A 12092-nucleotide genomic window follows, 5' to 3' on the forward strand; every position below is an offset into this window, starting at 1 on the left:
AAAAAAGTGACATAACATGGATAGTTCTACTCTCTTATCTTGTTTTCTTCCATGGGTTGTAAGCTTCATAAGAGCCCAGATTTTTGTCGGTTTTATTCACTGCTGCCTTCCTTGGCACTTGGAACAATAGCTGGCATATGGTAGGTACTTAACAAGTAGTTGTCCAATGGCTGAGCAGTTCTGTCTGACAGGCTAGTAAGAGCCTATACATTTCAGCACCAGGCATCTGGACAGCTCCCAGGCTGCCGGGCTCTTCAGGCCCCCGTAGGGAGGAGGGAAGGGGAAAGGTGGGCTTGAAAACATGCCCTGTACACCGCCCTCACTCTCCCCACCCGCCCTCGCCCCGGCCCTCAAGCTTGGAGCCTCGTGAGCCCAGCTGTGTGCTCAGTTTTGCTGGGGCTACAGCCTTGTCTATTCCGCTGCAGTCTCCCTCAGTATTCCTTTTTGACTTCAGCAATTATTTGCACGTATCTATGAAGATCGCTTCTCAGGTTTTTGACTAAGATCAAGTATATAGACTTATTTTAAAAACTAAGCATTTCTCTTTCTCCTTGTCTCTCATCCCCTTCATCGTGCCCCCACGTTCTCCTCTTTCCCTGTCCTTTATCCACTTTTCCCTTTTCCTTTTCCCTGTTATCACATCCCTCTTCCTTTCCCCCAATTTCTCTGTCCTATTTATCTCTGCCCTCTTCCTCCCCCCTCCTTAGAGATGTCCCATTTTTTTGCAGGGCTTGATTTATAGTAAAGGGAGGCAGCTTCCCTTCCCCTACTCCTTTTATGAAGGAAACAAAAAACGGAACTACGTGCAGTCTTGCCATAAGCCTCCTCCTCCTAGTGTCCACCCACAGGTTAACCACCAGGGAACCTGCCTGCAGCTGATGAAAGCCTGCAGCAGGCCTGCCTGCCCACTTGTCTGCACCCTGGGGTGGCATCAAGTGGGAAGCAGAATTCTGCTGCAAAGGTCATGGGCTGGTGGGTGGATTTACTGATCTGCCCCATGTCCCCTGCTCCAGTTCCCTTTGTGGGTAATCATAGATGAATGATTTGGGGCTGTGGTTCCTAGACTAGGAGTGAGGTGATTCATTGGGCTTTCCTAAGGGACCAGTTCTAGCAGCTGGGTGAGGTTTGCTGTGTTACACATGCTGTCATATTCTTGTAACGTAGAGCAAGAGGCTAAGCAACAATAGGAATGAAGGCTCTTAGCTAAAGAGGGGAGGAGATGTGTCTGAGTTTACCTCCGGCCTTGCTCATCCCTATACCCCTATGATGTAGATAGATACTGTTACTATCTCCACTTCATGGTCTGGGAATTGGAGGCCCAGAGAGATTGGGTGACTTGCCCCAGGATATACAGCTAGAAAGTGGTGGAGCTGGGATTTGAACTCAAGTCTAACGGATTCAATTGCAGCAGGTATAATGAACTACAGGATTGTGCTACCACCTCTCACGTTCATGGGAAGGCCCAACTAGGTTCCCATAGGACCACTGTTGTAGAAATGGACCCAACACTCCCAGTTCCATCACAGCTGGCTGGGGCTTTGCTCTGGGCACTCCTTCTGTAACCTTGGGGGAAGCAAGGGGCATTGAGAACTGGAACTGTCTCTGGGGGAGGAGGCTTTCCAGAGAGTATAGTCAGGAAGTTAAGATGACAGCCAACTCAGCTTTCTGGATGACCTGACCAGAGGAGAGACTGATAAATAGAAAGTGGTCATGGAACCATAATTGATGTTCACAGTGTAGATCTGGAGTCATCAAGAAAACAATTTTGGCAGCCTCCATGTGGTGAGCACCTGCCTGCTGTGTGCTAGCCGCCTACATATGTGGTGTCTGCAACAACTTCACTAGATCTGCAGGGTATCCTCTAATACAAAGTAGAAGATCTAGGTCAGAGAAAGTAAGTGACCTGCCAAGGTCACAGAGCAAAGTAGTGGAGGGGCTGTGGCTCACACCTAAGCCTCCTGTACTTTCCAGTTTCCACAATGGGTCTCAGAAAAAAAAAAGGTTTCAGTGATGTTTCATCTCTTTATTCCAGAAGAGAAGGCAGCACATAGTAAATTTTAGAGAGATTATATGCCAATGAGTTTAAATTGAGGCTCTGGGGACTTGAGGGGAGAACTACCAGTTGATAAAAGGTCATTCCTTATGGTCAGTGTTAGCAGGTAAATGAGGCATTACTGGGCTTTAAAAAGGCCCCTGCAAGTGGGCACAGCCCCGGGCTTGGTGGACATGAAGCTTGCTTTACTTGGGGGCAGCCGCCTCCTGGCCTGTCCCTCTGCATTCAAGCTGCGTGAAGACACACGGGGACCACCCAAAAGCACCAAATGCCAGCATGGAGGAGACATGCCAGGAAAGTTTCTGAAACCTCTTCCTCTGCCCTGAGCCAGGCGCCTAGGGAGGACCTGGACTGGGGACTCAGTTACACATAAAAAGCTCTGCTGGGTGCCTGACTGCTTCCTGGCTTCTGGGGAGATTAGTGGTGGAGGAAGGAGACAGAGCTGAACTTGAGGTCTTTGCTCTTAGGGGGAATTAGTGGAGATAATGTGCTTTTTATTAAAATTTTAAAACTAGTTCTGCCCCAGTGCCGGTCACCAATGCATATTCCCAGGCCCACCTTCTTGAGTCAGAATCTTCTTGAGTCAGAATCTTTGCTGAAGGTCCTGGGGATGTGCATTCTATGCCAATGTCCCTAGAGCAGAACTGCCTCTGGATCTGTTCTCAACCAACCTACCAAGTTCACTGATTCAGCTCCTGCTCTTGCCTTTTACATACATTCTCTCATTATGGTGTCACATCCAATCTAAGAAGCTTTGGTAACAAAAGTGAGGCCTGGAGAGGCTAATCCACTTGCCAGGCACAAAACTTCACAGTCTGGCTCTAGATAGCCACCCTGTCCTATCTTCCTGTCTTTTCACAACTAGATCTTTCCCAGGAATGCCTTCTTGCTTCATCACTCCACTCTAAGCCTTCCTCCATCTCCATGTGCCTTATGCCCTACTCATTACCTAAGTGTATGTCCTGGGTCCTAGATGATGACATGTGCTGGAGTCCCTGGCACCTGTGTCTTCTGGCCTGTGGATGCAGGGAGTGGTCCTTGCACCTGGGGCTCAGGATGTGTGCAGTGGGTGAAGCAGCTGTGGGGACATAAGTACTTGAGGCAGAGATGGAAGGACACAAGCATGTTCCCTCGTGGTGTCTTTGGAGGGGGCAGGACTGGATGGAATGGACAGAGAGAACTGGTATGCCCTCCCCTGCCCACATCCCTCTCTGTCCAAATCTCTTCTGCCTTCCAGGGCTGCCTCCATGGAATTCTGGATTCTGCCATATTCTCTTTCACCATGAGCTTCTTGTCTGAAATCCTTTCCTTCACTCCAGTAGTCACTCTTTACCCTTCCTTCACATAACTCCTTTCCATCCTTCAGCTACTTCTTGTTATCCACTCCTTCAGCAGCTTTCCCTAACTGCCAAAGTTTTGATAGCTGCTTCCTTTGGGCTTCCACAGTTCCTCTCCCTGTCCCTTATTCTAGCCCAACACTATCCTAAAGGGCTGTTTATATGCTCCTAACTGAACTGTGAGCTCCCCAAGGGCAAGAGAGAGCCATCTCTACTCAATATTGCTTCCCTAGGATCTGGTATTAGAGTATTAGCTCAGTGAAGTTTTTTGTATGAATAAATGCCAATTGATGGTGACTTGAGAGTCTGTAGACACTGCAAAGTCTCTACTCCACTTTATGAATCTAATTATAATACATCTTGGACTGCTTTTCACAAGCCAGAATCCAAGGAAGCCAGGCTAGAGAAAGGAGGAAGAAACTGAGGTCCAAGTGGTCAGTGACAGGTCTGATTCCGAGCCAGTGCTTTCACTGCAGCTCCCAGCTGCTTTGTTTCTGGTTCTACGACTGGAGCTCCTTGAGGTTAGGAACCAAGTCTTGGACATTATTTCCTGGCTTGGCAGGACACTTTACCTATTACCACAAATATTGCCATTTACTGGGTGCTTACAAGGTGCCAAGCCCTTGATATGCATTTTTCCCACAGTTTGCAACTCTCACAATATACACAGGGCAGGAAGGTACAATTATCCCCATTTACAGATGAACAAACCGAGGAAGGTTAAGTAACTGCATATTTATCAATGTTTCTTCTAGTTCCTTTCATAAATTTATCCAGGTCCCACTGCGGCCTCACCAGACTTGTCATCAAACCCACTTTCCAGAGCAAGAAACCGAGGTTCCAGGACTACAGCTGATTCCTGTGCCTCCTGGATGCTTGGCCCACAATCTGACTTGAACGAATCGCGCAACAAGCGCCCTCTGCAGGCAGCGACGGTGACGTCTGCGTCACGTTCAGCCCCGCCCCTCGGCGCCGGAAACGCCCGAACGCTCCCTCCGGCCACGGAAGATTATGGAGCGTTCCTCCCAAGGCCCGGGCTCGGAGAAGCCGGAAACGCGACGTTCAGCCCGCACCCGACTTCCCGGCAGCCTTAGTCGCCGCGGCGTCGGGTCAGAGGCATCCCCAGGGACCAAGGGAAGGTGGAGGCGGCCTTGGCTGCCGTCGTCTCCTTCGTTGTGAGTAACGTCCCCCCTACGGACGCCGCGGGGCGTCGGGGAGGGCCAGACGCCCACCCCCAAGCAGAGGAGGCGGGGCTCTGGGAGGGGTTCCTACTGCAGAGGCTCGTCCCTGGGGGACGGTGCCACAAACGAGGGCACCCGTGCATCCAGCCCTGGGCACGTGTCCGTGCATCTGTGAGCAGCACCCTCCCCCTCCTCAGACCTCAGTTTCTGCACCTGTAAAATGGGGGCTCGGGACACTTCCGTGACTGCAAAAAACGGGATTTCGTCCAGTATTTTCAGAATTCCTGTCACCAGGCAGGCACCGAGAAATCAGAGCTGGTCAGGCTATCCCGTGTGGCCGCGCAGAGCCCTGGGATCTCCTTCCCTTGCTGCATTAGCAGTCCTGAGACAGAAGAGTCCTAGAGGTTGGGGACTAGCCCCTTCCTGGTGGACCAGACACCCTGCAGCCTGGGACGGGACAGACATGAGACATGGCCATGCAAGTAACAAGTAATAATGTCAGCTCAGATTTACTGAGCACTTATTGGGTGCCTGGCTTTACACGAAGCCCATCACATGTGCTACTTCCACCTCGCCACAACCCTGCCTGGGAGGTACTGTCCTTGCCATCCCGTTGAATGAAGGAGATATTTGAGGCCCAGAATCACAGAACAGTAACCAGTCCAAGGTTACCCAGCTAACAGGTGGCTGGAGCAGCAGTCCACAGTCTTACCCACTACACTGTTCTGAGAAATGTTTGATCTGGAAGGCAGGATGGCAGACAGGGAAAATGACAAGGGCCTGCCAGTATTAAGTATGTGTCGGGTGCCGGCCTAAGGGCCAGCATCCTTTATACTGCTGACAGTGACCGTACACTATAAGTTTCGTTATTTCTACTTCACAGATTAGACTCAGGTCACCTCACGTGTCTCAGGTCACACTATTAAAAAAACTGGGACTTTCGGGTTCATTGATGGTGCACTCTGCCTGCCTGTATATCGCTCCTACCCCACTCTCCTCTGAGCCTCAGTTTCCCCTTCTGTGAAATGGGAGGTTTGGGCCAGAAGACCCTGGACATTGATTATTTCCTGAGCTCACATTCTTTGACTTTTAGGTAGCATTGACATGATGTCTAGAGTCCTGGGTTTGTTCCCAGTTATCTGCAACTTGGGAATGCCTTGGCCAAGTCCCCTGCATCGCTGAGCCTCAGTTTCCCCTTCATAAGATGTAGAGACTAGACAATCCTAATTGCAATGGCACCTTCTGGCTTTAATATTTTATGACCGTAGATGAAGAGACAAGTTGAGGTTCAGCAAAACATGCATCCCCTGAGAATTTCTAATGAATGCAAATCTGCCACTTCACTCAGAACGTCCTGGTGCTAGACTTCCAAGGACAGATACTGTACATGGGTGAAGGGGAGCAGACACCTCCAATCAGGAGTAACTTCTGGGGGAGGCTTACTCCTCCAATGGTACAGAGCCCACTGCTGAGGTCAGACCAACCCAAGGCTGAGTGCTAGCATTCCCACTTCCCCTCAGAGCACCTCGAGCGAGCGACCTCTCCTTTCCATGCCTCAGTTTCTGAATCTGTAAAATGGGGTGCTAATAATACCAGCTTCATTTGAGATTTGGTGGAAAACATAAGCAAAAAGACAACCGCTTCTGGCCTAGAAAACCCTCAAAAAACATCTGTCTGCTGCGCCATCCTGGAGCTGGGAGAGTTCTTGAGTTTTGGACCCTGCCACCCTCTGCCCCCTGAGACCAAGGTGGTGTTAGGGGTGAGGGAGGAGACGCAGGGTCCTGCTGAGTCAGCAGGGGACCCAGATAAGAGATATAGGCGGCCCCACCCCTAATACTGCTGGTGTAGGCTGCCAGGTCTGATGGTGGCTGAAGGAGCACTAACGGGCATTCCTGCACGTCCCTGGCTGGCGGCAGCCCCCGGGGTGGGGCAGAGGCCGTCTGAGGACAGAAGAGGCAGAGGAATGGTGTCAGGACTGCTGCATTGTGTGCCAGGGGCTGCAGCGAGGTGCGGGCTCGCGGTTGAAGATGACACAGCTGACGTGCGTGCTATGCTTCAGGCTTTTATGAAGTGCATTCATATCTCGTGTCCCCAGGACAGGGCTGTGTGACATAGGACAGGATTCTCCACCTGCAGTATAGAGATGCTGCTCCTGGCCTGTGAGTGAGCTACAGGGGGCCAGGAGCCCTCAGAACTGTGTGTAGGATTGTGTGAGCGGTTGTCCAAGAGGTACAGGACCCCAAAATGCCAGAAGTTCTCGATTTAGGAGTCAGAAGAACTGATGTGAGTAAATGGCATAGTGTGACTCTGGGCAGGCAGCTGAAGCCCCCACCCCCACCCCTCAAACCTTATTCCTTCCTTCCTCTCTTCCATCATCTGTTCAACAAACATTTCTTGAGACCTGTTCCAGGCCCAGGCCTGTACTGGAAATACAGCCACAAAGACAGGAGTCCCACCTCCTCTTACCACGAACAAATAAGGAACCGGTTTTATAAGGGCTGATAGAAGGGCAAGTCCAGGGGCTATGGGAGTCACAAATTGCTGCTCCTGACCCAGCATGTTGGGGGCGGGGGGCAAGTTGGGGAATCAGGAGGTGAAGCCTGGTTCCCTGTCTATAGCCTCGGGCAGGTCACTAGACTTTCTGAGTGTCAGTTTCCTCCTCTTTCCCATAGGCTCAATGGCACCACTTTGGGGGTGGGGTGAGGGGAGGGGTGAGGGGGTGGGAGGTTAAGGGTTCCCCTTTGGAATAGGCCAGTGGGGAGAGAATTGGTGTGGGACTCGAGGATCTGGCCTCAGTCCCCTTTCTACTTGGTCTCACTAGGTCACCCCAAACACCTCCTCAGGGCCTCAGTTTCCTTCCCACACAGAGAGGGAGCCTGGCTGCCCAGTCTTCCACGGGCAAATGCACATGGGCAGTGGGAGCTCCAAGAAAGGTGAGCAATCAGGGAGAAGGTCCCAAAGGAGGTGGCATTGCTGAGGCCTGGAGGGTAGCAGAGGTTGTGGGAGAACCACAGGGGTCCCTGGCAGAACCCCCAGTGTGATGGAGGAATTTAGGGGTGGGGCCTTGGGTTCAGGTAGAAGGGAGGGGAGGAGCGGGGTGGTCCTTGAGCTCTAGCATTCACTGACTGGTGGAGTTAATGACGAAGAGCAGGGCCTCTGAGTCAGGTGAGCCTGAGTTTCAAGCCTACCCATCATTGCTTCATGAAATGCCCTTGGTGGGACACCTGTGTGGCTCAGTCGGTTAAGCATCTGATTTTGGCTCAGGTCATGATCCCATAGTTGGTGAGTTCAAGCCCCTGCTCCGGCTCTGTGTTGACAGTGCAGAGCCTGCTTTGGATCCTCTGTTTCCCTCTCTCTGTGCTCCTCCCCAGCTCTCTCTCTCTTTCTCAAAAATAAATAAGCATTAAAAATTGTTTATAAAGGCCCTCAGTAAGGTTTTCACCTGTCTAAGCCTCAGTTACTGCCATCTGGGAAATGGTGATAAGATAACCCATTCATAAAGTTGTTGGATATTATATGACTCCATTTATGTGAAATGTCCAGAATAGGCAGATGTATAAAGAAGAAAGTAGGTTAATGGTTTCCTTTAGCTGGAGGGTTGAGGGAATCGAAGGATGATTGTTCAGGAGCATTGGGTTTCTTTTTGTGGGGATGAAAATGTCCTAAAATCGACTGTGGTGGTGGTTGCACGACAATATACTAAAAAGCATTGACTTGTACACTTTAAGTGGCTGAATTGGATGGATGGTGTGTGAATTATATCTCAGTAGACTGTCACAAAAAACCAAAAGGTTGTTGGGAAGATCCGATGAGATGCTACATGCCAGCACATTGTAGGTGCTGTCTGAATGTTAGCTATCACTGGCACTGTTTATTCCCAGTAGCAAGTCCAGCCCTCCCTCAGAGAGGGCTGATAGACTCCAGGAGGAGGGGAAGGAGCCTGACCCACCACTGGCTGGCTAGGGGCCCCAAGCAAGGCGCATAACCTCTCTGAGCCTCAATTTTCTCATCTGTGAAATGGGGTGATTTTCCACATTTTGGCCACCTCTTGAGACACTGTGAGGTTCAGATCAGACTGAGTTTTTGCCAGATACAGACACAAGGTTGGATGCATCCCCACTTAGGCAGAGAAGGGCGGGGAGATTGCATGTTCCCTCTCTCTGCCCAAGGTGGGACTGGCTTCACCCATCCATTCGTCTTGAGTACTGAGTGCAGATTGCATTTAAGGCACTGGGCAAAGGATAGAGTAGGGCTGGCAACAACCAGAGCCCTGGACCTCAGAGGAGCCTGGGTGGAGGGACACGCAAGGGTCTCCCAGGCTAGGATTGATCAAGCCGTCATGTTATCATTCTGGGCCTCAGTTATCTCATCTGTGAAAAGGGGAAAAATAGTGTCTCCCGGGTGAAGCTGAACTGAGGCTTACAGTGACTGGCCCAGTGACTACACTTAATACGTGGGAACCATTATTATTAATTGCTGTCATTAATATCATGATCAAGTGCCTTTTGTCATCCCATTTCAGCTATCTTGTTACACGGTGAATTGTGTCAGGTCTCCATCTCTCCTGTCCCTGTCCTAGATGATCAAGTCCCCCAGGTCAGGGCCTAGATGCCCCTTCCTGGTACTGTCCTTTTCAGACCCAGCCCTGGGGCTTGAAGAAGCTTCTCCTCTGTGCAGCCCCAAGCCCCCTTCTTGCCCCCTTCCTCTAAGACCCTTTTCTCTGGACCTGCAGGTCTGGCCAAGCAGGGCACTGAATCCCTCTCCTTCCACCCAGCTGCAGGGTAAGGTCACCAGGCCGCCCCCTGGGAGGCCTTTCTGGGCATTTTGTTCTCACTGCGGCTGGAGCTGAGCTAGAGCAAGCTGAGCCTGGCTCAGCGTCTCCTCCCACATCCCTCCCTCTGCAGAGCTGTAAACCAGGCTGGCTGGCGACTCAGCCAGGGCCGCAGCAGCATCTGCAGCATCCCTGTTGCTGTGGTGGATGGAGGGCAGGGATAGAGGGGTGTGCTTTCCCTTGCTGGGTGCTACTCTCCACTCTGGACCTGCACTGCCTGCTTTGCAGCTCCCTCAGAGTGCTCTCCCCCAAAACTGCCTGCTGACAACTCCTTCCCCCTTTTTTCCTGGTTCCCATCTGCAGACAGCATGGTTGTCTCAGGCTACAGCCTGCCAGGCACCTGGGATAATGAGACACGTTGTGTATCGAGAGTAAGGTCAAGGTCCCACCACAGCGCTACCATGAATGGGCTGGGCACCTCAGAGTGGTTCATGGAATTTCTCTGGGTCTGTTTCCCCATTTGTACAGTGTGAATGATCCTGAAAGTGTCGGCACTGACATCCATCCTTCTGATTTATTTTTAACTCCCCCGACCCTGAACCTTTTACCTTGAAACTAGGTCTCCTGTGTGACCTCAGCAACCAGGCCAGGCAAACAGGAGAGAGCTAAGATAGGGTGGGTGATGGGGGTGGTGGAGAAGCCAAGCTTTGGAGCCTGCAACCTTGGGCTGGACTCATCTCCACCACCCCCCACCCCCCACCCCCGCCCCGGCCAGTCCTCACCTTCCTGAACCTTGTTCTCTTCATCTGTAAAATCAGAAGAGTCAGACCTGAGTTATTGGAGGTGGACCCCTGTGCCAGACACACTGCTAGCAGGTGACAATAAACATGGGTCTCCTTCCCCTTCAAAGTGCAGCTTAGCTCCCCAAATCTGGGCCTCTCCTGTAGAGGTCCCTGCAGATAGTGTCAGGGATGGGGGATGAACTAGCGATGGACATTTTGTGGCTGAGGTGGTTCCCAGGTGGCGCGGGGGACAGGAGCATCAGTGTGCCTCCAGGTGATCTGTGTGATCCCAGCACAAAGTGTGTGTGGTGAGCACAAAGCGGGGAGGCCAGAGCAGACTCCACCCCCGGGGGTCAGCAGAGGGGTCATGGGACTTGGCACCCTGTTTGCTCATTTGTTCATCCACTCAGCAAATAATTTAGTCTCCTTGAAGGCCACTGCGTGCCTGGGCCTGTGGAGGACAGAGCAGTACGGGGCTGTGTGCCAGCCCCTGGTTCTAAGCACCTTACGTGAATTAACTCACTTTTACCCTCACGACAACAGAATGGGGTAAGCACTGTTTGCCTCGTTTGGCACAGAGAAGTTAAGTACCTTGGCCAAGGTTACATAGCAGATAACTCGTAGACCTGGTGTCTGAAACCAGACAGTCCTCTGAGGTCGGTGACAAAAACGTCTCCCCATCTTCCCACTGCCCTCAGTGGGCCTGGCTTCATTTCCTTCCTGCTTGTTCTGGAACAACCCACTGGGTCTTACACCTCTAGCCCTTGTTCTTACAGCTTCCCCTGTCTGCAGTGTGTTTTCTGACTCTCTTTCTCCTCTGACTGACCAACTCCTAGTCATCCTTTGGTGGTCAGCTGTGGCAACACCTCTTCCAGGAAGGCTTCCTTGGTGCCCTTTCCACCCCTGGCTGGGTTAGGCTCCTCTGCTGGCCTCTCTTCGCTCCCTTTCCCCCATCTCCCACTTATCTCTCTTGTCGCAAGCATCTGTTAATTTATTTTTTTAATGTTTATTTATTTTTGAGAGAGAGCAAGCACAAGCGGGGGGGAAGGGCAGGGAGAGAGGAAGACAGAGGATCCGAAGCAGGCTCTGCGCTGAGAGCAGAGCCCAACTGGGGCTTGAACTCACAGTGAGATTATGACCTGAGCCGAAGTAGGACACTCAACCAGCTGGCCCACCCAGGTGCCCCAAGCATCTGTTAATTTAGGTGCCTTCCCACCAGACTGTGAGCCCCTTGCCCTCACCTTGGCACCCCCTGTGCCTGCCACCATATGTGGTAAGTCTTGATTGTTAATAATCTTGTGAATAGTGGGCAAGTTCTAGTATCTCTGTTTCATAGAGGGAGAAGCTGAGGCACAGAAAGGTGACATGACCTACCCAAGTCACGGTAACAGAGCCGGCATTTGCTGGGATGGCCTCAGTCTCGAGGAAGAGACTTTGGAAGGTGTCAGAGAACTTTGTAGTAGCCCTTGCTTGAGGTCTGACAGGCAAATGGCCAATAGTAGTAATAACAATATTAATAATAATAATAGCAGTCCCACTTAAGAGCTTTTCCTGTGTCTCGGGCATCATGCTAAGCACGGTGTGTGAATACTTTCACTTCTGCCTTACTCTTTCCTTATGAAGTAAGTGCTATGATTAACCCTATTTTAGAGCTGGGGAAATCGAAGCTCAGAGAGGGTAAGTGACATGCTCAAGGTCACACAGCAGTGATTTACCAAACCAGAGTTTAAACTTTTTAAATGATTTATTAATGGCTAAAAGCCCAGAGGCCCAAAGGGTAGATGATGAAAAGCCTCCCTGTCTTCTGTCCCCAGCCACCCAGCTCCTCCCCTGGAGGCGACTAGGATGATTCACAAATGTCCTTCAGAGCAGGTCTGTGTGTTCACAGACAAACCTGGGTTTGTGTTATTCAGAGCCAGGTTTAAACCCACACCTATGAGATTCCCCGTCACCCACAGAGGCTCAGGG

The 12092-nt window shown here is 51.3% G+C and overlaps 1 protein-coding gene across 5 annotated transcripts in view; it reads left to right on the forward strand.

The window, feature by feature from the left end:
• The first annotated feature begins 4375 nt into the window (after nt 1–4375).
• AP1B1 (adaptor related protein complex 1 subunit beta 1) overlaps nt 4376–12092 on the forward strand; it is an 85776-nt gene continuing 78059 nt past the window's right edge. For 2 of the 5 annotated variants that reach the window (XM_045458511.1, XM_045458512.1), the window contains exon 1: nt 4377–4565. In XM_045458511.1, coding sequence (XP_045314467.1) covers nt 4402–4565 — 164 coding nt within the window. In that variant the 5' untranslated portion in view covers nt 4377–4401. Of the gene's footprint in view, nt 4566–12092 lie in introns of all 5 variants that reach the window. The other 3 variants (XM_045458510.1, XM_045458513.1, XM_045458516.1) reach the window with 3 other exon arrangements.

This window comes from Leopardus geoffroyi, chromosome D3, assembly GCF_018350155.1.
Source record: "Leopardus geoffroyi isolate Oge1 chromosome D3, O.geoffroyi_Oge1_pat1.0, whole genome shotgun sequence".
Taxonomy (NCBI): Eukaryota; Metazoa; Chordata; class Mammalia; order Carnivora; family Felidae; genus Leopardus; species Leopardus geoffroyi.